This window comes from Colletotrichum abscissum (genome assembly GCF_030869225.1).
Source record: "Colletotrichum abscissum strain IMI 504890 chromosome Unknown Scaffold_81.1, whole genome shotgun sequence".
Taxonomy (NCBI): domain Eukaryota; kingdom Fungi; phylum Ascomycota; class Sordariomycetes; order Glomerellales; family Glomerellaceae; genus Colletotrichum; species Colletotrichum abscissum.
Genome location: NW_026850527.1, coordinates 63,381 through 82,401, shown reverse-complemented (window position 1 = coordinate 82,401; position 19,021 = coordinate 63,381). Strand labels below are relative to the sequence as shown.

The window sequence follows — 19,021 nt, the reverse complement described above, 5'->3', positions numbered from 1 at the left end:
AGCGATGCAAAAGAACGCGAGAATGGATAGTCCCGAGAGATCGGAGCAAGGTAACTCGTTCGGGTAAGCTCGTTGCCGTGGTGAGAATCGGTTTCAACGGGCGTCCCTGCTGCTTTCTGTCTTAGTTTGAGGTGGGCTTTTAGCGGCTAACCTCAGACGAACCACCCAACCTCTGGAATTTGGGGAGGAAACAGGGGGCGAAGGAGTTGAAAGGAGCATTCATCGTTGGTTCGTTATCGACAATGATCATTGTAGGGAGGTGAAAATCGTGAAACGAGTCAAGTCACCTGCGTCAAGCTGTTCAGAGGTCTCCACGATTGCGCGGCGGTTTGTCGAAACTGATGCAAGTTCGAGGCTCTCTTGGTAGATGTGCATCGTCGGTTCAACTGAAGCGGACAGGATGGGCAGAGAAACGCCTCCCTCTGTTTCTTCCTCGGCCTGAGCCTTGCTTGCCTTACCTAGCTTGTCGTTCTTGCCTTCCGTTGCCATGCTCGGGTAAAGGTTGACAGTTTCACGGAACTTGGAAGGCGTCATGTCATGTCATGCCATGGGGGTTTTTTTTTTCCTTCCTTCCCTTCCTTTCTTCTCTCTGTGCTCGACGGGCAGGCACGGAGTGGAGAGACAAAATCGTTTCGAACATGGGGGTTTGTCTGGGTCCCTTCCTTCCCCAAATCCCCAGCGTCTGTGTCATCCAAAAGTGCAGGTATCATCCCCAGCCTCTTTTTTCCTTCCATATTGCATCCTGTGGATCGCACCTTACCTTACTGTGTATGTACAAAATGGGTCCACGATCTCCATCGAAACCTTCTTGCCGAGACCTCCGCATTGCATCATCGTTTCGTGCCCGTTGTCATCCGTCCTAACGGTTCCTTTGTTGGGCTTACGTATCCGCAAGATCCAAGCCACGGAGTTACCGGTTTTGTTTTTCCAAGAAACAAGAAGGACATGACATGTGAATAGCCAACATACGGCATCCCACAGCCGCCTGGGCGAAAGGGGGGGGAAACCCCCAAGCGATGCAATCTCTTGTGCCGGTCCTTTCTTTTGTTTATCATACGTTGGTCGTTGAACCTCACATTACACACGTCCCCTCATCCGTGACTTAGCCATGCCTCGAGTGTCTGTTCACTCGTCTGTTCTCATCCTCCGTGCACCACACGAAAAACGTCTGAACCCAGTCCCAAAACCCACGAGGTTATCTCGCTTGGCCTTTCCCAGTCCCTCGGTCGAAGCGGCCGCGCTACAGAGTCTTGCCGTGGACCGGGTTCCGCTGTCAGCTAGAGAGGGTAGTACAAACATAAAACAACCGACGCAACTTTTGCACGAAGCGTCTCCGTTCAAGGTGAGTAGAGGCTCAAGAGAGAGCAAATAGCTAATGCATTTCCCCGTTGGTCCCCGTCCCGGGCCGGCCTCGGACTTCGGCACCTGTCTGCACTATCACTATGAATAGGTCCTTTCAGAGGGGCCGCCGCCTCTCGGACTGAAGAAGTTCGCTTGGCAACAACACCGGCAACAACATGATGTTGCGCCGAGAAACAAAAACAGTGTGTCGTGATGTTGTTAGAAATACCTCGCGTTCCTCCGGCAACAGCGTTTACTGCACTTGATGTTGAACTCGGTTCTCATGCGAACCGATGAGGAATGACTCTGACCAAGGTATCACTAACAAAAGGTTAATTGCGCAAAGTAAGAGAATCTTCAAACAGTGATAGTAGAAACGATTCTTATTGCTGCTGCATCCATGTGCAGCTTAGTTGGTATCTCGAGAGCGCTATACAAACATAATCCAACAAACCTCACCCGTCGTAGAAAGCAGCCACCTAAAAGTACCGCACGATATCCGGGCCACACGCCCAAATTTCACTCGCCATGCTGAGTTCACCCTGAACTCTAGAAAAGTGCTATGAAAATCGCACTTTTGGCGGGGACTGTTCATCGCTCATTTCCTTGTCCTCTGCAGAGAAGCGCAGGCGGCGCACAGGTCTGGCAGGTTCCCCTCCCAGGTCTCCGTTGCCTTCAGGTTTGGAACTACGCGGGCGCTTAAGACCGCCCATGTTTGTACCATTTGCCAACTCATCCTTGACCACCGTCGACTTCATCTCCGTGCCATTTGCCAGAGTATCCTCTTCCGAAGACTGACCGCCAGCAAAACTGCTGCCAAAGATTGGCTGAGGGCGCTTCAGCGGAATGGCCTGCGCCAAGTAAGCTTTCTGGTCCTTTGGAAGAGGTATAATGCCGACGTTCAAGATCCAGTTGTAGATGGGTTGGTCGTCTATGATGGACTTGCACTTCCAATGCTCAAACTGCGACATGGTCTTCTTGCGCTCCATGATGACTTCTTCGATGCTGTCCCGGAGGACGAGCGTCTCGACCGTCACGGGTTTCTGCTGACTGATGCGCCGGGCTCTGCCAATGGCTTGGGCTTGGATCTGGGGGTTCAGAACGGGGTTGATAAAGTAGATTCGCGAGGCAGCCCTCATGTCGAGACCAATAGCGGCCTGCGACAAGTCCATGAGAATGACCCTGGATATTTTCTTAGCATACGCAAAAAAACGAGAGTCCACTGAAAACGAACCTGATCGTAGGGTTGTTATTGAAAGTATCCACGTACTCCATCTTCCGGGCATACGTGAGCTTGCTGGCATAAATCAGGTGACGCACGTGAATCTGGATCACAATGTTAATTCGGAATCACCTGTCGTCGAAATGCTCAAACTCACTACTTCAAGAAGACCCGCCAGATACCATGCCACATTCTCATTCTCGTAGAAGATGATCATCTTCTCTTTTTCTTGGTGCTCGACCACAGCGTCGATAAGGTATGAGAGCTTTGCTGACACGGTGGAAACCAGCATCGCCTTCTTCAGATCGTCTGGAAGTTGCTCCAGCTCGGGCACGGGCTCAGCGGGCTTCGAGGCAGTAGACTTCAGGTGTCGAGCAACCCGTTCACCTCCCAGTCTCGTATTGCCAGCGAGAACCCCTGGAGACTTTGACGGCCGGTGGTCAACTGCGACACCCTGTGCCCCGGACATGATCTGATCGGCTTGCTCTTTACGACCCTCAAATTCCAGTTGACCGTTGAGTAGACTATTCAGCTTCGTGGGCTTACCCATGGCAGAGGCGATCAGCTTCTGCGCGGTAAGTACCATGCCAGCATCGGTACAAGTAGGATTAGCGTCTCGATCGTCGAGGGACCAGGCAGAGCCCACGCCATTGGGGAGAAAGTCGCGGATGAAGATGGGGACCTCGTTATACTTGTTGCTGAAGTCTTTGAGTTGGTTTTCGATGGCAACGTGGGCAACTTCAACGGCCTGTTTCAGAAGAGCTTCGTCTTTCTCGCTGATGAGAACCTTTTTCTCTTGGAGGAAAGTCTCTGCAGTTTCGAGTGCCTTGAGTATATCGTCCTTAGCGAAGAAGACACCACCGAAGAAACTGGATTGCTTCAAGTTGTGAACCAACTGGAGCAGAGCCTTGCGTTGACGAGCGTGGAAGAAGTAATCCATGTCAACTCTTTGAGACTGGACGGCGTTGAAGATGATCATCATCGAGAAGATGTTAAGCGACAACTTGTCTTGGTATGAACCTTCCAATACAATAACGTTCTCGTTGACTGATGGAAGCAGGGTGTTAAGCTCCGACAGTCGATGCCTGACGATGAGAGAGTTCAGTGTAGCGCGCAGCACCCCCATGCGGCCGGTCGACCGGGAGCTATGCTTCGGCTGCATCACGTACACTGCCCAATCTGCCGTCGTATCTCCTGTTTCGTGTACGCTATTGGACCAAGGTCGAGCATTGAGGTACAGCGATGCTATCGCGCCAATCTTCTCCAGATCTCCCTTTTCCGCCTCGGCGAGGGCTGCCGCCTTGTCGGTATTATTTTTGTCGTCGGGATGGGTATCGTTGAAGTGTTGGTCGTCTACACCGAATAAGCCAGTGGCTGGCGTGCCGGTCACAATCCAGCGAGCAGAGATGTGAAGTGCGTCAATAGCCAGGAGGACATTGCTCTTGTTGTTTATCTTCGCGTAGCCTATCTTGTGCCCTTCGTCGACTATACAGCGCTTGAAGTGGACTTCTGCCAGTGGACACCCCATCATCATAGTTTCTCTCCATACCCTATCGAGCCGTGACTGGGTAATGAGGACGAGGTCATATGCTGCGAGGACTTGAGAGTTGGGAATTTCCTCCTTCTGGCTAGTTAGCTTCAGGACCTTAAGACCCGCCGGGTTTCCTGGGTGGACGATGTGCTTTTCGATTTCCTGAATCCATTGTTGAACAAGGTTGTTGGGGACGATCACTATGGATGCATGAGTGTGTCGGACTTTCTTTGCCGGGTTACCAATAGAATTTTCATGCCGCCGAAGGCGCTTGGGAGGCTCCTCGGGGACGTGGTAGCGGCTGGGGTTGCGGCGGATTGCTGCTATGCACTTGTCGTACTCCAGCTCTTGGTTCGCATCATAGACGTTGAAGAAGATCTTCCAAGGAGCTCCTTTGATGTTGGCATTCGAGGCTGCCATGTCAGCGAGTGATCCAATCTTCCTCCTTACGCGCACGTCGCTCCCTTGGTAAATATCGGGGGTGCGGGAGGACAAATGTCGAGTCGCCAAGATGACGGCCAGACAGATCAGGGTCTTGCCTGCGCCCATCTGCTCGGCCAATATACCGCCTCTGACACCATCGTAGAACCTTGGTTCCTTGACGAGGGCTCCGGAGCTAGTATCGTAGTAGTAGGCTGCACCATTTTGGTCGATTCCTTTGGCAATTCTTGGATCCAGGAACTGGCCAGGTTCACTTTCGCGCTGAATCATGACCGCAGCTGAGCGACGCTGGTAGTCATAAAGCTTCGACGTATCATTCAGACCAGGCAGGTTGCCTTCGAGTACGTTGTAAATGGCATCTTGTTCAAATGGATTGGTGACAGCATGGGGCGCCGGGTCCGGGGAAGGAATGCTGTTGAACATCTGGAGCAACGAGGCTGAGTCATGGGAGTCTTTTTCATCTCTGAAGACATGTTCGAGTGTGGTTGGAGTCGAAGTGGGCTGGCCAGACCAGGCCTCTTGAGAAAAGTCGAGTTGGGCAATGAGCGCTCTGCGTGATCTTCTTAGCTTAGTGCGGTCTCGGTCGATGGCCTTATTGTCGACGTCGTCAGGCAAGACATAAATTCTTGCAGTTCCGCGTTCCTCACTCTCCGGGCGAATGAGTAGATGGACTCGGATCCATCCTTCGACCACCAGGTTCTTGTAGCTCTTGAAAGCCGCAGACAAGAGGAAGGTATCCTCTACGTGATCAAATGGCTTGGGGGCTCTGACGCCTTTGGCAGGTTTCGTCGGCGCAATGATGCCCCATCTTCCGAATCTCTTCTCCAACAGCTTCCACTCTTCAGCTGTAAGCTCAGTGTTTTCCCGCGTGATGATAAGGCTTCCTAATGGAATGAAACTCGATGGTGACGCCATCAAGCGTGATAACAGGCCACCGTAGTGCGTCCAGTTGATCAAGAAGCAAAATAGTACTTATCATTCATAAAAAGCTGCGTAAGTCTTGCTCCTGAATGAGTATAGATGGGAATTTGGATTTTGCAAGTGACAGGTTGATGAGATTGGATGGTTGCTGATGTTTCAGTGTAAGAGGAAGGTGAGAGTAGGTGAGTGAGGCGAGGTAAGTTTGGAGACGCATTGGAGCCTAAGTACAGTGCAGACGACCGCCGGACACAGTTTCTGTGCGCTTTCCGCCAGGCGGAAAGAACAGTGCGACTTTGCGAGCAGATGTCAAAGAAGGTATAGCTTTGTGAAATACCCAACTCAATAATTGTTTCTCATTTTCACATCTCTCTCAACATCATCTGAATTATTTAGTCAACGAATTAAATCAGAAATTTGGCTCCCCAGCGCGCAAACTCCCATCGCCAATGTTTCGTGTCCCATGTCCTCCAACCCCAATCATGACCAAGACGAGGATAACGCCAAACGACTCTCAAGTTGCTCTCTAACACCGACCATGCCTATCATGGCAAGCAGTTCACAACTCTAGTTCTTCTTGCCCTTGGGCGCGGAGGTGGCGCTGAACGAGACGCTCTGGCTGGTCTTGCCCTTGGAGGCCGTGTCGGTCTTGACGTTGTTGTCGAGCTTCTTCTGCTCGGCGTCGATCTTGGCCTGGTTGCTGGCGCCCTGTGCTTGCTGCACCTGGAGAGCGAGAACCTCGAGCTGGAGCTTGAGCACCTTGTTCTTGATCTTGCCGACCTTCAGGGCATCGGCATCGGCTCCGGACGCCTTGGCAATGGCGTCGTTGAAACCGCCGGCGTCGGTCTCGGCACCCTCTGCGGCGACGCGGGCCGCCTGGAGAATGGCCAAGTCATCCTTGCTGACTCCAGCAAGGTCAGCCTTGATCTGAGCAACCTAATGGAGCGGTTAGCGTCGTCGTCTCGCGAGTGGAAGCGTGTGATGGTAGCTTACGGGGAACTTCTGGGCAACCTCAGCAAGAGCGTTGCCAGCGGTGCCGTCAGAGACTTGGAACTGAGAGTAGTCCTGAACGGAAAGAAGCTTGGCCTGGCGCTTTTCAGCTCCCTCAATGGGTGCGGAGAGACCAGTAGCGGCCAGGGCGAAGAGAACGGCGATCTTGGAGAAGTACATGTTGTTCGAAGGTTGTCGAAAGGCGTGGATAGTTTGGTACTAGTAATATTTACAGTTATAAAGATATTGTCCGGCAAAGAGTGAACGGAACAGCGCTGCTGTGATGAATGAGAGGAAGGTTGATTATGGAGTTTGATGTATTGCTGATAATAAGAGGAGCAAAAGAAGGAGGCAGTAGATGGTCGGGGCAGCGGGAGGATCTTATACCAAAACTCCCTATAGTACCACAGTCTATTCATGTTCGTCTCCTCCATCCTAACCACACGCAAGGTTGTGCCCGTGGGCCCCGCGGCCTCCCTCTGACCTCTTCGTGGCTCGACGGGCGACTCTTTTTTCGTCTGTCTGACAGGGCACCTCATCTCACATCCGTCACAAAACAACCCCATAGATGATGCCCTGCTCCTGAGTCGTCCGAACCAGCATCACAAGCCCGTGATGGCTCATGGGCGTCTCATCCGAGCCTGGCTGCAACATAAGGGTTGGGCGGTTGCATCAACAAGACCAGCCAAAGCCAGGTTCGACCCCTGATGGACTCCATCGAGGAGACAAGCTTCTTTGCCAAGTAGCGGATCGACGAGCAACGTCGATTGTTCTCTCGGCGAGCCACGATCCAATCATATGCCGCCGTTACATACTTGTAACTTGTTACCTGCGCAAGTTCTGCCAATTCGAACCGTCGGCTACCGAACAGGCTCTTCCATCTTCTCGTGTGTGTGTTGGAGGTTTTGGCCTTGTGGCTGTTGCGAGTTTGAAGTCTGTCGAAGATCATGGTGGATCTGCCTCATACCCATGGCAGCTAAACCCGATCGGGCCATCGCTACCTGCCTGTCTGGACAATGTGGGGCGGCTGCCACCGGTAGGCTCATGGGAACGGGTGGGATGGAACGACCAGATGGTGCAAAGTGCAAGGTACGGCCACTTTTCCGTCACTCTCTTGAGTCTCTATTCCCACTTCTTTAACATCTTAAAACTTCCCCCGTCAACATTCTGCCCAGAAGCGATCCCGGAGTCGTTCCCGTCTTGGCCATTTGGCGCCCCATGAGCCTCATTGCTTCGCCATTAGTCCCAACTCCTAGCCCATATTACTTTCTTCGGATGACCAGATCCGCGAAAGAGGCAACACATGGGACGCCATCACTCGCTCGCAGCCTACCTTACACAGTAAGTAAGAGCCACATGACGAGAAGTCTTCAGTCTCCAGTAGAAGTTGCGTCCGACTCAAGCTTCGAGATCCCCCGTGCCACCTGACATCTTCGAACACTACCCCTTTCCTCGGCTGCAGTAGCCTCAAAAAAAAAAAGAGGTCGAAGCAGTCGCAGTCACCCATATTGACGGAATCCTGTGAGCGTGTTTCGAGCCTTGGCCCTACCTAGTATTGGGCTCTGCCACTTTCATGCAACCCCCGCCTCAGGAGATCGGACGTTGACCCTCCCGATGAAATCTAATAATTTCGGCACCACCTGCCGAAAGCCTTGCTCCCTTGCAGACACCAACAGCAATGGCCGTCTCTTGTTAGCCGTCGACCTTTTACAAAGTTAGACGACATCTCATATCGGGACGTCAAGTGAACCTTGTTCCGGATGGCGGGCGGCACTATATGCGAACGACTGAGTCGAGAGCCCCCCTCCCCTTTTTACGGCCGTCAGATCTCTAACGACCGCGTTTGGATCGACGACGTTGAAAAGTCTTTTTTCTTTTCAACCTTTTTACTTGACTTGTCAGTGAATCGTTTCTAGACATGACTCAGCCTCAACATTACGGTGCTTGAGCCTGGGGTTCAATTGCATCATGAGTAGAGCGCTTCTTGGCGAAACAAGCACTGTTTTCCCGCTCAATGCAGAACTCAATCGACGACCAGGGCAGCTGTCATGTTCCAGAAAGACGGAGAAAGAGTTTAACAGTTCAACAAGTCTGATTCGGGGGTATCTACTGATGATACCCACGTGTGAAAAACGAAAGCTAGGTATATGCGTGTACCAAGGAGCCATCTCCTCCCTCTAACGCCATGTCTTCCCATCATGCCTCGAAAAAGAAAAGAAAAAGGTTTCAAAAGGGGTCATCTATCCAGTAGATGAAGAAGAAGTGAAAACAGTGTGTCGTAAATGTCGTCAAAAAGGGACCATGACAGAAACCAGCCTCCAAACGCCTTTGTACTTGCGTCCACCACCTGAGTCTAGACCTGTATAACGTTCACTCCAAATGAGTCAAATGAGTCCTACCACCCCCATTCTGCATCTCGTGTCTCTTTGCTCTTGGAAAAGAGTAGCTCAGTTCAGTAACCAGTTGCTCCAGGAATGGCCGAGACGCCAGGAATCGGTGCTGAAGGCAGCGCCGTCGGAATGCCAGCAGCAGCCGCGCTGGGAGCAACCGAAGCAGCGGCAGCCGACGCGCCGCCGTCAGCCTGGTAAACCTTGACCGAGTTGATGAGCCAAAACGCCTCGGTGAAGGCCTGCGGGTTGGCCGCGACGTAGTCGGAGCACTGGGGCGCGAGCGCCGTGCACTCGGCGTTCTGCTCCCATACTTTGCCGGCCCAGTCGCCGCACAGGGCCGTGTTGAAGACGAGGTTCTGCTGCTTAAAGTGCGAGGAGATGTCGCACCCGGAACCGCCGTTGAACTTGGCCAGGGGCTGGCCCCAGGAGGAAGGAACCGGGTTGCCCGAGCTGACGTCGCCGGGGATGGCGCTGCGCGGGAAGAACCAGACCGAAATTGCCTGGGAGTTGAAGTCGACGGCGTAGACGCCGCCGCCGATCGCGTTGAAGCCGTCGCCGTAGTTTTGGTTGCTCGAGGTCGACTGGCCGCAGCCCGTGGAGGCGCTGCCGGCGTTGCAGTCCTTTTCCTTGAGGGTTGTGGAGGAGATTGTGCCGTCGTTGGTGATGCTGCAACCGGGTCCCGTGTGGAGGGTCACGGCATTGGACTCTTGCGTGTTGACTCCCTCAATGATGTCAATCTCACCCGAGTTGGGCCTGTAAACTATGTCAGTAAACCATTACATATCGTCACCACGGCTCATGGAGTACTCATGAAGCACTCATACAAAGGCAAACTTACCAGTTGGGACCAAACATCCAAAAGGCGGGCCAGACACCGCAACTGCTAGTAGGCATGTGCTGGATATCAGCGACGAACAAGCCCGTGTCAAATGCCTTGTTCGACGTGACCCTCACCGACTGGCGTCCCTGGCCCTTGGTCTTCGAGTCGACACCGAGGTAGATGCCACCCCGGGCGTAGCCCGCGAGGCCGCTGTTGTTGGCCGTCACGGCGCTCGTGTAGATCTGCGAGCCCTTGGTCGGGTCTGGCTGGTCGAAAAAGCTAAACTCGTTGAAGAAGTTTGAGCTGTCGTAGTTGTCGTGCGGGACGTACTTCTGCTGCTGTGCCTGGGCCGGCCCGGTGTGGCAGCAGAGGAGGAGGGCGGCGGCGCCCACCAGTACCGTCTTGATGCTCTGAGAAGGCATGGCTGAGGATATTCTCTCGAGATCGAGATCCTTCTTGTCTGATGAAAAGGGAAGAAAGGAGGGGTTTGAGACCTTTTTGAGAAATGTTCCTCTTCGGGGTTCTGTTTGGCTTGTATCCTTTCGGTTTAACTCTGCCGGGCTGGATGAGGTAGGTAGTCGAGTGCTGGGATGAGGGTCGATGAGAGCCACAAAAGGAGGATAAGATGTCTGAAGAATATGAATCAAAAAAGGGATCAGGGAGAGTCAAAGGGTCATCTAAAAGATGAATGAAGTGAAGTAGGAAGAAAATGAATGTCGTCGTATGTTCTGGAGTGAGCCGGTCACTGTAGGTGGTTGGTAGGAGAGAAGTTTCTCGTGTGTGTGTGGTGTGTTGCGTCGTCCAAGTCTGGGCAAGCCTTCAAGAAAGGGAGAAAAGAGGGGTGGTCCAAGGCCTCTGAGGAATCTGAACCGTTTTTTCCTTTCCAATAGTCCAAAGGAGTGGAAACCCAAGGGTAGAGAGACACACACGATGCGGCTGGGAGCTCTTGGTAGTGGGGTGTTGAGGAGAGAGGATCTCGGTGGCCTCAGCTTCAAAGGGTGGGCAAGAAAGAAAACTCCCAAGAGACTCGTGTCGACTCGGTGATGGTGAGATGGACAATGACGCACAGCGTGGTTGGTTTGCTCGCTCTGGACCCTGATTTTGCTCAAAAGATCTGACTGACGCGGTGAGTGAGACCGGTGGACTTGTGTCGTTGCGCTTGGCAAGAAAGGTGACCAGATGAGGCAAGGTGAATGGGACCAAAAAAAGAGTCAGAGGGTTGTAAGAAGGAGTGAAACCTCTGGTGATGACGATAACTTCAGCCGGAAAAGGATTGAAACGGCTGTTGCCTGCCTCCTGGGTGGCTGATGAGAGAGAATGAGAGAAGAGAATGAGTGCCTCGAGGGGGCTGTAAGAAGAGAAGAGAAGACGAAGAAAAAACGTCTGAAGGAGGCTGAACAGAGTCCTTGAGTGTTTAAGCACGACACATCACGGACTCATGAGCCTCAACCACATTGGGGAATGCAGCCAGCTAAATACGGCTCGAGGTTTCCTGTGGTGTAGACTGGTAGTGTGGGGAGGGTGACAAGGTGAGCAAGCACCCCGGCCACCGGACAACATTTGGGGATCATGAAAGGTGACCTATCTGATCTCTCCATCTCTCGTCTGTTCTACCGAGTTCTAGGTACCCGAGGCCAGGCCACGTACACGCCGCACAAAGGGTAAGGGTGGTTTTGGGAACCATGGTGAGACTTTTTTTCCCTTCCTGGCCTCCCATCTCTTTCTCAGTCTATATGCCATCTCGGCCCAACTCCCGGGGGTCCTTGCCCCACGTCTCCATGTATGTGGTTGCGTTGCGCCGAGTGTGTGCTCGAGGGTTCACTTTCCAACGAACGACAGGTCCTTGTTTCAATATGTTTACCCGCCAAGGCTTGACAGAATTACCAGGGGAGCCCCCGGGGGAGATCCATAAAGCGAAGACGGGATGATAGGGGAGGGTCCAGCCCGTTTCGTTCTTTTCCCGTGCCGAAGAAGTTATATGTGTGGTGGGTGCTGTACATGGAGCATGCGAGTCGCCTGCTCTGCCGAGGCGAGAGCCAAGTCGAAGGTGGCAGTCAGCGCGAGCAGGGTGGGTTTGTGCGTGCTTTTTGAAAGAAGAAACTGGGGACCGGGGGATCATCATGTAGATTCAACGGGTAGGGGCAAAAAGAGGGTGATCGTCAATGGGTGCTTTGCCTTCACGTTAGTACCCTATAGGCTATAGCACGAGTATAGGGGGCTTGCATGGTTCCAAGATGGGACGGGAGAGTAAAAAGGAAACAACTTAGGGGGGAGAGGAAGTTACTCAGGGGAGAAGGGCCAGCCAACGAACGGTCGAGAGCAAGGGAGGACGAAAGACAGACAGGACCGCAAATGGAAAGACGTTTGAAGGTCGGGTTGGATGTCAAAGATTCTAGACGTGGAGTCGGGCGTTAGGTTGTGGTGGGTGGGCGGTTGTGAAGGTGTGTGGTGTTGGTCGTCTCTGAAACTCGGGCCCCCCATGCCAGGGGCGGGCGGACGGACGTCCAATCGTCTCGCTCCCGCGCCGGCGGGGCCCGTCAGTCTGGAGCACGCGGCACCCACTCGCCTTAGCGGCGGCGGCTCTCTTTCCCAGTCTTTTCTTCTTTAGTGGCTCTGAAGACCTCTGCTACCATGGTACATCACCGTGCTCCCCCTGCTTCTGTGGGTGCTCTAGCTCTGATCCATGTATCTTTCTTTCCCAGACTGGGGCAAAGATAAGGTACCAGATGAACGCTGCTGCAGAGGCGACGGCAGTCAAGGCTCAAGTGAACTTAGGTATTGCGCTGAGTCGCTGACAGACTGACAGAGTAAGCGAGAGTCGCCCGCAGCTGTCTGTCACTCCCTCAGACTAACGCAACCTTTTCCCCCTGACAAGAAAGGAGAGGGCGCTAGAGACCTGACTTCGTCGGCCCCTGCATCGGCTCTGTCGCTCGTGGGTTGGTGGGGTTCGACGTTCCCTCGAGGGGCTTGGGAGGTTGAAACATTTGCAGAACACATTGGCATACCCAGAAGACGGGACTCGCAAGAGGGAGGCAGATGGAGGGGCACGCCGCACGAGGGGGACAGTCTGACAAGACTGTAGACAGGCTGAATTGAAACATCTGCCCAACCGCACTCACACATCATGATACATCACACACACTCTCACTCACCTCACTCACCTTGGCTACTCACCCACTCACCTCACTCACTTTGCCACGCACTCACGTAGCATTGCGCACAAGCATATTTCCCCCGATTCTATTCAAACCAAACAACTCTCTCTCGTCACACGGACTCAATCCAATCCATGAGACTCAGCCTCGGACTCGACTCAACTTTCATGAGTTTCGTGCAAACCGTAGTCCTACAGATCCTACTCTCATCGCATCAGCCTCACTCAGGAATGTTCGAGCCTCGAGCCGCCTCGAACAACAGGGCACGCGCGGTGGCGCCAAGATCCACATTATGAGACATTTAGACCGACTGATTATTTCTTGTCCTTTGTTATCTTTTAATAGTCTTCAGGTTTTTTTTTTTGCTTCTTCGAGGTGTCAACCATCGTAGTACCTAAATATCCCTCGGCACCCTTGCCCACGAGACGCCGGGGCTCATATTAGCCGCTGACGAAACCGCCTGCATCGCATCGTCACAGCACATTGGGAAAAGCGCAAAAAGAGAAGAGTTCATGCTTCTCAGACACACTTACACACATATAGTACGTACACATATACGCACGCATGTGGTACTGTTCTACGAATACTACTCAACCCTTTTTTGCCGATACCCGTTTTCTCCTCATGAACCCCCTCTTCGTCCTTCAAGGGCTTTTGTCTCCTCCTTTTCGGGGGGAACCATCTGCGTGCGATCTTACTGTAGTTGGGACGAAACACGCGCTTCGTTGAAGATCGATCCCTTCCCCGTTCCCCATTCACCACTTGTGCCGTGCGCCCGTGGCAAAGCGGCCATGCAGAGAAGATGGCACGGTGGATGGGAAACAAATCTTTTGCCATTGCAAAAAGGTGGATATCCATCCCCATTGATATCCCTCATCTGCTCAACGCGCCACTCTGTCTCACAAGTAAACGTCGCATTCTCTCTCACAGCCATGGGATTTGCGACCGCAATGTTGGGATAAGTACGAAGCTACAGACGCATTTTCCATGCAAGCAACGCGATCAGTGTCGGGATAGGGAAAAATGAATGATTGCTGAGGCCAAAAAAAAAATATCCCAAAGCTCCAGAGTACCAGTACCCCTTCGAGGGCCCTCCCTCCACATTTCCAGGGGGGTTCTAGAAGCAGGGGACGCGACGATCGCCCCGAAGAAAACAAGCTGTCGCCATCCCGAACAGCCGGCGCGGGCAGATCAATATATTCGGAACTCGCAGAGTCCACATCTCCCCGTCCCCAGAAGCACTGGACGGTGCCCCTGTGTTCGTAAGTACCGAGCCCTGACTGCTGCCGCCATCTGCTCGAATCAAGACGAAAAGGACGGCGCGATTGCGGGTAATCCAATGAGTTGGCAAAGGAGTCAGTCAGTCATGGAGACGGATTGACACGTGTTTACCCTCAGAGTCACCATTTGTTTATTTGGTTTCTTTTTGATCGTTGCTTCATACTCTTGGTTCTTCCAGTGGGCTATCTCAAAGCACGCACCGAAGCAGCAATTCTTCCGCAGAAAAAACAATGCAACAAAAAAAGTTGATACCCAGACCGCCGCCACTTAAGGTAAGGTACCTGATAAGAGGCGAAAGGGAACCTTCCATCCTTTGTAGGCTGATCACGTCCCGGCGGCAAAGAGTCGCTCCCGGAGTGGAACCGGGGCACCCGCATCACCGCCGCGCCACCCGTTAGCCGCCCCCCGACACGCCTCGACAAAGTCTCAGTGCCGAAGGAAACGTCGCTGGCGAGCCACTTTGCAGCTGCCACAATGCTTATTATCTCTCGAGTCCAAATCGACATGTACCTGTTCCCACATCTTGAAAGTCCCGGTGTTGTTCACAACGCATGTTGGAAATGGCGCAAGCGCTCCGCTTCATAACTCGCTGTGGAATCAAGTTGTCGTGTTTTTGTTTGCCATCTTGCTAATACGGTGGTCAGAGTCCGGTGGCAACGATCCATGCTCGCGATGGCCCAGCAAAAGTGTGTTCCTTTCACAGCTTGACTTCCTCCCCGAATTTCAATCGTTCTCTCACTCGATTTTGAATCGAGCTTCTTCCTTAGACACACACTAGGATTTGGCAAAAGAAGATTGCGAACAAAGTACTCGTTGCCGGCCAGTACTTTGAGAGAGGCGGAATATCTGCTCCCTCTTAACTAATCCTGGCCGTTAATCCCCATCCTCGTGCAAGGAACAGCCTGCCATCGCCACCTAGCCCATCCCCGGTACCTCTCCTCAGGGGCGGCATTGATAAGCTTGTTTGTTTTCAATGCTCCCCCTCGATAAGGCTACCATTGTGTCCGGCACCAATGTCAGACCATATCGGTAATAAATCTCCAAGCCCAAGGAAGCATTCATCACAACAGTCGATCGTCATGCAAGAAAGTCACCATCGGCTATGTAATAGGTAGAAGAGACACGTACAAGTCGTAAGGTAGACAAGGCATAGATTCATCACGCCACCCATATGCAAGCTACCTGTCATGGAGCTTCCTAAGGAGCTGGCGGAGGCTCTTCATGCCAGAAATTCTTTCAGGCGGCCCTGCTCCTCATATACTTCCACGCATATTCTGCAAGTACCATGGCGTACAACGTCTAATGTAGCACGAACAAAAGATTCAGGGGCCGGAAAACAAGAACAGCACCCCGAATTTTTATACATCTCAACATGAGAGAAAAGTCTCCTCCGAATACTCCTAACCGCCTTCAACTATGAACGCCCTTCGTTTTCGAAATGTTATCCCTTGGTCCGCGAAACCGCTGCTGTGAACGGGTTCTGCTTCTTGTTTTTTTTTCATACCGCTCATGAGGGGTGTAGACGTCAGGTTCCCCAAGCTCCCGGGCTTCGCATGCGTATATGTGTAGTATGCAAGATAGGTAATTCCCATTGATAAACAGGACGTTGGAAGTGAAACACGGTTGACCAGCCGTTATTAGATGGCCCAACGGTGATGCGCAAAGACGTATCAGGGCCGTGTCTTGGTGGATCGTCAGCCGTCTCAGAGCTTGACCTTTTGGCCGGTGATCTTCTCCCAGATGACAGCAATGAGATCCTCCTTGAAACGTTCCCACGGATTGCGGTTCAGATAATAGCTGAGCTCGCGGTAGTTGTACATCTCACCCCAGCAATCGCGACCCCATTCGCAGCCGGCCATGTTGACGAGGAAGTCTCGGTCCTTCTGGTCGTAGTGGATACGAGTGTCGTTCCCGTTCTCGGAGCAAGCGCCTGGCGGAAAAGCGTTGATCATGCGCTGAGGGAGGAAGGCCGTGTGTTTGCGGATCCAGGGCTGCGTTTTGTAGAGCTGCTCCAGAGCGTCCTGCTCCTTGTGTTCCCATTCCATGTGCTTCTGCTCGTAGGCGACAGGATCCCACCAGACATCCAGCATGCGATCAGCCCAATTGCCTCTCTTTACGAAGAAGGAGCCGAGGTTGAAACCAGAGCAGTCCTGGGAGAGGATCAGGTTGACCGATTCAGCCTTTCCATCGCCAATCGGGCTTCGGGACTCCTCGTCCAGGTAAGGATCGGTGAAAGGGTGGCTAATGTTCAGAGGGTTGTACTCGTTGATGTCGCGGTAGACGTGTTTGCTTATGTCGTTGAAGATATGGTTCTGTAAGGGATAAGATAGTTCCATGACGTAGGTATTCAAGTCGAGCCACCAAACCCTGAACCCATTGTTAGTTCAATCACGCTGAGAATTGAGCGCTGCGACATACCATTCAGCCTTTGGATACTTGCGGAAGGCGGAGCGCACAAAGTCGACCTTCTCCCAGCTCTCGCGCCATTCGTGTGCGTATCGCTTCTTGGTGCTCATGTCTACGATCTCAAGATCATATCCCCATCGGTTGGCGTACTTCTTCTTGTTCCGTACACTGTCTCGCTCAATAGCCCATTCACGGGCCCCCTTCCACTCCATGACACCTCCTCCGATATTGGCGGCCAAGATAATGACATACTTTTGGCCTCCACCAAAGTGTCTTCGCCAGTGGTAGACGAGAGCTGCGAGATGGTTAGCGAGGAAAGGAGACTCGAGTCAAGAGGAGGAACGTACGAGTGTTGTAGAAGATGGTCATCGCGAGGGTGAAGAGGAGCAGGATCAGCAGGCGCAGCTTCATCTTCCTGCCCATGCGCGCGAAAATGTTCCGTATCCTTCCCACGAGGGGAACCTTCTGTGCCGCCCATGATCCTCGCCCCAGTTTGTCCTTCTCCTTCTCGACATATGGACTCTGGTTGTTGAACCGCGGTAGGCTGCTTGATATCCGGCGCATGTGTCGTGTGAAGAAGCCTTGGTTCTGGGTAGAAAAGGACGGGTATCCGTTCATACCAACGGTCCTCATCTTGCTCTCCCAAGGGGTAGAAGCGCCGTTGGATGCTGAGAAGCCTCTACTCGGACTCGATCGACCGCTGGTGTTGATGGTCAGGCCAGGGCTGGCCCAACCGCCTCCAGGTATAGGCGAGGGACTGCGCGAGAGCGACATTGCGGTGTTGGGGGTGCCTGCAGCGATAAAAGAACACGAGCTGTCAGCAAGCGGGTCCCGTCATTCGATTGTCCAACCCGTATTCACATCGGTGGCATGTCGGTATACGGGGGGTTGGAAGACGTAGACATATGCGAATAGGTGTACCACGGGCCGGACTAGGAGTTGAGGAAAAGGACGGGAGGATGATGCAGGACAAGACGTACCTGGAATTGGCGCAAGACCAGGCTGCTGGCCGTGGACTCCCAGGAATTGGGGAGAGCCACGGTCGCCTGGGCCGTCAACGTTGACTGCAAGACCGCCAGATGCAGAGGAGCGGCGTCGATGATGTGAACGTGCTGGCCTGCGATCGCTGAAGGACGAAGAGGCGGCGAATTGCTGTGATTGATCCAGGATGAAAGATTATCGAGGGTTGTGACCAGATGGCACTTTACGAGCCGTCTGGTTACAACGCGATAGCCAAGAAGAAGTATTCGCTAAAGGTGTTGGGGAAGGGGGTCGATGTATCCGAAAAAGGGGGTCCCCCTCTCTCTTCGGAATAGGCAGAATGGCTTCTGGTGGTTCGTGGAATTCAGGGTGAGGCTGTACAGGTAACCCAGCCAGGGGAAGGTGTTTTGCTGCGTGGGCAGGGCAGGTCGATACAGGACCTGGTTGGTAAGGTAGAAGCCCGGAGGATTATGGACGGCAGACAGCCAGAGCCTAGGTGTTAGGAATTGGTGGCTCGGTTCGGTGGTGCTTCTCCCGTAGTAGTGTCGATGCGACGGGGACAGGTGTACGGAGTAGACAGACAGATAGAAAAGTGTTAGGGAGGATGGCGAAGTGGAGGAGAGTCGTCTTCCGGCTGGGTCACTTTTTTTTTTCGCGAGGGTGGTCCTTCGCGGCGCTGGTGGCTGCAGCAGGAAAGAGAGACCGGGAATTGACCGCCTGCTGCCACTGGCGTGGGGTGGAAAGGGAGGGGAAGAGCACGCGGAGACAGGATTACCACAGTACGTGAAGGTACCTAGGTAGGGGGCAGGGATGACGGATGACAACTGGGCCAAACGAAGCAGAAGCTGTGGAGGCCGACAATGGAATTCCGAATCTCACAGGCAAACATGAGCAAGATATTGGCAGAGGGGAATGTTTGATTCGTAAGATTCAAGAAAGGGCCGTTTCCCTTTTGTGCGACTATTTGTTGATTTCCTCCTTTGATCGTCTCGTATCTGCAAAGGGAATGGGCTGGGCTTAAGCTGGGCAATAATACCTGAAGGGAGGCCGTCCATCCCGGTTGGCCACCGTCCAGTCCATCCCACCGTCAGTCTCTCTTCTGGGGGCACTTAATTTTGTATTGCTAACCCCTTCTCGCCCGTAGTCCAGTATAGATGCAGAAATCCGGTGCGTCTAATCTTTTTTCAGATGGAACGTCTTTGCTGGGTGCCAGGATGCCAAGGTTTCAGGGCTTCTAGCGGTCCGCTGACATTAAATCATGGGCCCTGCATTGACTCGGGTAGCTTGCACACGGCGACAACGTTCATGCCGCAGCAGTGAGACAGGTCAAGTGTACTTTGAGACTGGTTGTTTAAAGTAATAGGCTCGAAGCCTCCTCAAACTCTCTCCTCTCAATAACCCCGGATAGCAGCAATTGACATATCAATCGTCTGAATATCGTGATAAGAACGATGTCATAATCATGGATGTTATCTGCCCAAAAAAAGAAAGAAGAAAAGAAAAGAAAAGTTTATGAATAAATCATCCTGAATTGAGTTCACCTGA

The 19,021-nt window shown here is 52.9% G+C and overlaps 6 protein-coding genes across 6 annotated transcripts; 1 reads left to right on the top strand and 5 right to left on the bottom strand.

Annotated features, from left to right (window-relative positions):
- Positions 1-246: 246 nt before the first annotated feature.
- CABS01_16098 (uncharacterized protein) lies at positions 247-534 on the bottom strand (the record flags this gene model as incomplete). Its single annotated transcript, XM_060549430.1, has 1 exon — positions 247-534. One exon carries the CDS (start codon positions 532-534, stop codon positions 247-249), a length of 288 nt encoding a protein of 95 aa, XP_060390213.1.
- A 13-nt stretch (positions 535-547) lies between these two features.
- Positions 548-949, top strand: CABS01_16097 (uncharacterized protein; the record flags this gene model as incomplete). The annotated part of the gene is made up of 1 exon (XM_060549429.1): positions 548-949. One exon carries the CDS (start codon positions 548-550, stop codon positions 947-949), a length of 402 nt encoding a protein of 133 aa, XP_060390212.1.
- A 952-nt stretch (positions 950-1,901) lies between these two features.
- On the bottom strand, positions 1,902-5,450 carry CABS01_16096 (uncharacterized protein; the record flags this gene model as incomplete). Its single annotated transcript, XM_060549428.1, has 3 exons — positions 1,902-2,523; positions 2,576-2,667; positions 2,721-5,450. 3 exons carry the CDS (start codon positions 5,448-5,450, stop codon positions 1,902-1,904), a joined length of 3,444 nt encoding a protein of 1,147 aa, XP_060390211.1.
- Positions 5,451-6,020: 570 nt separating this feature from the next.
- On the bottom strand, positions 6,021-6,623 carry CABS01_16095 (uncharacterized protein; the record flags this gene model as incomplete). The annotated part of the gene is made up of 2 exons (XM_060549427.1): positions 6,021-6,389; positions 6,447-6,623. The coding sequence occupies 2 exons, from the start codon at positions 6,621-6,623 to the stop codon at positions 6,021-6,023; spliced, it is 546 nt and encodes a 181-aa protein (XP_060390210.1).
- A 2,272-nt stretch (positions 6,624-8,895) lies between these two features.
- CABS01_16094 (tat pathway signal sequence) lies at positions 8,896-10,075 on the bottom strand (the record flags this gene model as incomplete). The annotated part of the gene is made up of 2 exons (XM_060549426.1): positions 8,896-9,586; positions 9,672-10,075. 2 exons carry the CDS (start codon positions 10,073-10,075, stop codon positions 8,896-8,898), a joined length of 1,095 nt encoding a protein of 364 aa, XP_060390209.1.
- Positions 10,076-15,792: 5,717 nt separating this feature from the next.
- On the bottom strand, positions 15,793-17,269 carry CABS01_16093 (galactosyl transferase GMA12/MNN10 family protein; the record flags this gene model as incomplete). The annotated part of the gene is made up of 3 exons (XM_060549425.1): positions 15,793-16,456; positions 16,508-16,790; positions 16,843-17,269. The coding sequence occupies 3 exons, from the start codon at positions 17,267-17,269 to the stop codon at positions 15,793-15,795; spliced, it is 1,374 nt and encodes a 457-aa protein (XP_060390208.1).
- Positions 17,270-19,021: the final 1,752 nt, after the last annotated feature.